Here is a 3,881-nt window from a genome sequence, read left to right on the forward strand (position 1 = left end):
AAACCCCCCACACCCGCCTCCCCACCCACCCCCTTGAAATCCACCCCCCTTATTCACACGCACAATGCCCTGCGTACCCTCCGTTCCGCCCGCCGTGAGATGGGAGGCTGGGGATCGACGCAGTGGCCCTGGCAGACACCCTGGCGGCTCCGCTGTCACTCACCTACTGTGGGCTTTTCCGACGTAGAGGCCGAGGGGGCGAAGGTCGGCTGCGGGCGGGGTCGGGTGACCACTTTAGGGAAGTCCGTGTAGCCCCACCGCGTGCAGAGCTCAGCGAAATCTACCTCGAGGATGCCAGTGCACTGGTACTCTTCTGCAGGGGCGGGGACGAGAGTGGGCGGGGAAGGGCCGGGCCGCACGGAGCTCGCCGGCTGGAGCACAAGGTCGCCACCAGAGGGCAGCAGAGACCAGAGGACGCCGCACCCAGCCCTGCGTCCCCTCCGGCCTGGGATCCGGGCCCAGCGCCGCGTTCCCACGCTCGCCTGCGCGGGGCTTCTGGCCTCGGGGCGGCCCGGAGCCCCTCCGTAGAGGCAGACATCCTTACGGCCATTTTTAGCATGTAAGATGCGTTGTAGAGACCGATACTGAAAACACTTGACAAGAAACGGGGAAATCAAGACCTGGAAGAGAGGACTAACGGGCTTGGAATGTCAACAAGGCGGGTGCCTCGGCTCCTCCACCCACCCCGTGAGTCAAGGCCGCTTCCACTCCGGCTCTCCGCTCCCTGGGGTTGGGGGGAGGGGACCTCTGCCTCCCGAGCCCAGCCACCTCCCCTGTTCCTTCCTTGCGGGGACTGCCCAGGGTCACACGAAGAAAGAAGGCCCAGGCCTGATGTGAGAAAAGGAAGGAACCCACAAGGACCTCTCCAACTCCCCACCCCACTCCCCCATCCCTACTCCCCCAACCTGACAGGTAGACTGAGGCCAAGCAGGGTGGTAGGCTTTATTTATTTAAGAAATATGGATAGAGCCCGTACTCCTGTCCCACACTGTTCTAAGTGCTTTGGAAATCTTAACTCATTCAGGAGTTGTAGTAATTCAGGCAGATGCCCAGCACTTCCCATCCTGAGGGGTCTGCAGGCCTGAGGTGTCTGAGGACCCAAAGATGCCTGCTCTTCCCTGCTCCTACATGGGCCTCCCAGCAAGAAGTGGTTCCTTGAGATGGGAAGGGGTGTCCCAGCAAAGGGGACACTCTGGAGGCAGAGGGTGGACTTGATGCCGGCCCTCTCTTTCAAGTGCTGGGCAGCCTGGAGACCCCGCAGCAGCATCACCCAGGCCACAGGCTGCAGGGGCTGTGCCCAGAGAAGAGAATTCCTGCAGCTAACAGCGGGGATGCTGCCCGCAGGGTGTGGGCCACTGGGAGATTGTGTGCTCAGCACGGTGAGGGCAAACGAGAGGAGGCACTGGGAAGTGAGGGGGAGCCCCTTGTACAGCTGGCTCCTGCCTGGGGCCTGCTTTCCCAAGCTCTTCTCTCTGCTGGGAGAACCCCTCCATCCTTCCTTGCTTCACTCACACCATCTTCTCTAAACAGAGATTCTCAAACTTTAACAGCTGTCTGTAAGAATCATCAGGAAAGCCTGTTAAGAATTTCCAGAGCCCCATCCCTCCTGGATTCTGATCCCATAGTCTAAGCAGAGTCCATGAATTTGCATTTCCAACAAACTCACTGTGCGTGTCCAACTCTTTGTGACCCCATGGACTGTAGCCCGCCAGGCTCGCCTGTCCATGCGGATTCTCCAGGCAAGAGTACTGGAGTGGGTTGTCATGCCCTCCTTCAGGGGATCTTCCTGACCCAGGGGTTGAACCCACATCTTCTGTGTCTCCTGCATTGGCAGGTGGATTTTTTACCCACTGAGCCACCTAGGAAGCCGTAACAAGTTCACAGATGGCGCCAAAGATGGGCCAAGGAGGGCACCCGAGAACCCCGTTCTAGAACAGCACGCCCCCAGTGATGGAAATATTCCACATCTGGGCTTCAGCTAGCACCCACTCAGTGGGCAGCACAGCCCTGAAAGGGCCTTGCTCCTACTTTGCTCCCCTCTCACACTCCCTCCTCACGCTCACTGTGAGCTCACCTCACCTCACAGCTTCTTGAAAGGAAGCCGCCAGATGGGGTTTTCTCTAAATCTGTAAACCTTGCTGCATCTGCCTTCACTCTGCCCTGTGTGAACCCTGACCCAGCGCCCCTGCTAAAGCTTCTGTTACCATGCAGCCGGCCGTGTCCTGTTATCACTCCCTTTCTGTCTGACTTCTCTGGCTCCTCTGTCAGCTCCTCTTCCTCTAAGATCCCTGAGGCTGGGTTCTGAGCCCATTCCTGTCTCTGGCTCCACTCCCTCCCTCCCCAGGGGAATCTGTTTTATTCCCAGGGTTTAAATGCACCCAAACAGCAGCTCCCAATTCACATCTCCAGACCTGACATCATCTCACTGCACCAGACCCTTCCATCTAGCTGCTCAGCCAACACCAACCCTTGGAAATCTCTCACAGGCTCTTCCTTCGTGCATGCCTGTCTCCATGGATGGCCCTTTAACCCATCCCACAATCAGTACAGAAACATGGAATCGTTCTTGCTACCTCCCTCACTTCCCCTCCCCCCACCATCCACTACTTCACCAACTCTTTTTCTACCCTGGAAGTATTTTTCCAAGAAGCCTAACCCAGCTCCCCATTACCTTCCTCCAGCTACAACTGTCCGTCACCTGGGCTATTAAAATGCCTCGTAGAGGGAGAGGGTGGGATGATTTGGGAGAATGGCATTGAAACATGTATAATATCATATAAGAAACGAATTGCCAGTCCATGTTCGATGCATGATACAGGATGCTTGGGGCAGGTGCACTGGGATGACCCAGAGGGATGGTTCGGGGAGGGAGGTGGGAGCGGGGTTCAGGATGGGGAACATATGTACACCCGTGACGGATTCATGTTGATGTATGGCAAAACCAATACAATAGTGTAAAGTAATTAGCCTCCAATTAAAATAAATAAATTAAAAAAAATTTTTTTTAATAATAAAATGCCTCATAACTCATCTCCCTGCCCCCATTCTCTCCCTCTGCTACTCCATTTCCCACACAGCAGCCAGAGTGGGGTGTGTGTGTGGGAGTGTATGAGTGTGGCTGTGTGTGTGGGTGTGATGTAGCTGGGTTCATATCTATAGAAGATTCTAAACTGTCTTGTTTTTCTTCTAGAAAATGCTCTTTCTCCAGCTCCTATAGCTCCCCTCCCACAGCCACCAGCACTGACAAAGAAATGGCACCTGACCAAGGTCTGATATCAGAGTGTTTTCTCCAAGTTGTTTTTCTGTGAGTCCAGAGATCGCAAGTTCCTGTCTGTCTTCAATGCAAAGCTGGTGGTTTGAATCAAGAAGGCTTCCAATCAATTCCCCTTTGTGGATAATTAGTTTGGGTTGGGGTTCTATCAGTTGCAACATAAAAAGCCACACTCATATGCATACTTTTCCAATGATGTTCGTTTCCTAGAGAATGTAAATTCCATTCCAGCTGGACTGTGTCCATCTCATTCTGTCTCTGTCGGACCTGGCTACAGAGCAGACATCAAAGAAGTAATTGTTGGAATAAATGTCTATAAAACTCAAAGTCACTCTTGGCAGTGCCCGTGCATCTTCCCATCACTCCCTGGACCCTCTTCTCTCATACAAATTGGCACATCTTATTGTATTTGTCAGCATCCCAAACCAGTGTGGGTTCTTTAAGATCAAGTTCAATACAAACATCTGCCAAGCTGGGTTGCAGGAACTGTGCTGGGACTGAAACTGTGATTCATATCCCAGGATGGAGCAGGGCGCTTGAAATGGGTGTGGAATGTATGTTTGTTGAGTGAACAAGTGAATTTGCAGTTTATAAAAATACTCTCACCATC

The 3,881-nt window shown here is 53.6% G+C and overlaps 1 protein-coding gene across 4 annotated transcripts in view; it reads right to left on the bottom strand.

Moving 5' to 3' along the window:
• Nucleotides 1–3,881, bottom strand: part of LRRC71 (leucine rich repeat containing 71) — a 14,321-nt gene that overhangs the window by 9,610 nt on the left and 830 nt on the right. For all 4 annotated transcript variants that reach the window (XR_825119.1, XM_010838204.1, XM_010838203.1 and 1 more), the window contains exon 2: nucleotides 164–313. Coding sequence is in view for 3 of the 4 variants with exons in the window: in XM_010838204.1 (XP_010836506.1) it covers nucleotides 164–313 (150 nt within the window). In the remaining variant the exon portion in view is untranslated. The remainder of the gene's footprint in view (nucleotides 1–163; nucleotides 314–3,881) is intronic.

The sequence above is a fragment of the Bison bison genome, unplaced genomic scaffold, assembly GCF_000754665.1.
Source record: "Bison bison bison isolate TAMUID 2011002044 unplaced genomic scaffold, Bison_UMD1.0 scf7180017864093, whole genome shotgun sequence".
In the NCBI taxonomy this organism is placed as follows: Eukaryota; Metazoa; Chordata; class Mammalia; order Artiodactyla; family Bovidae; genus Bison; species Bison bison.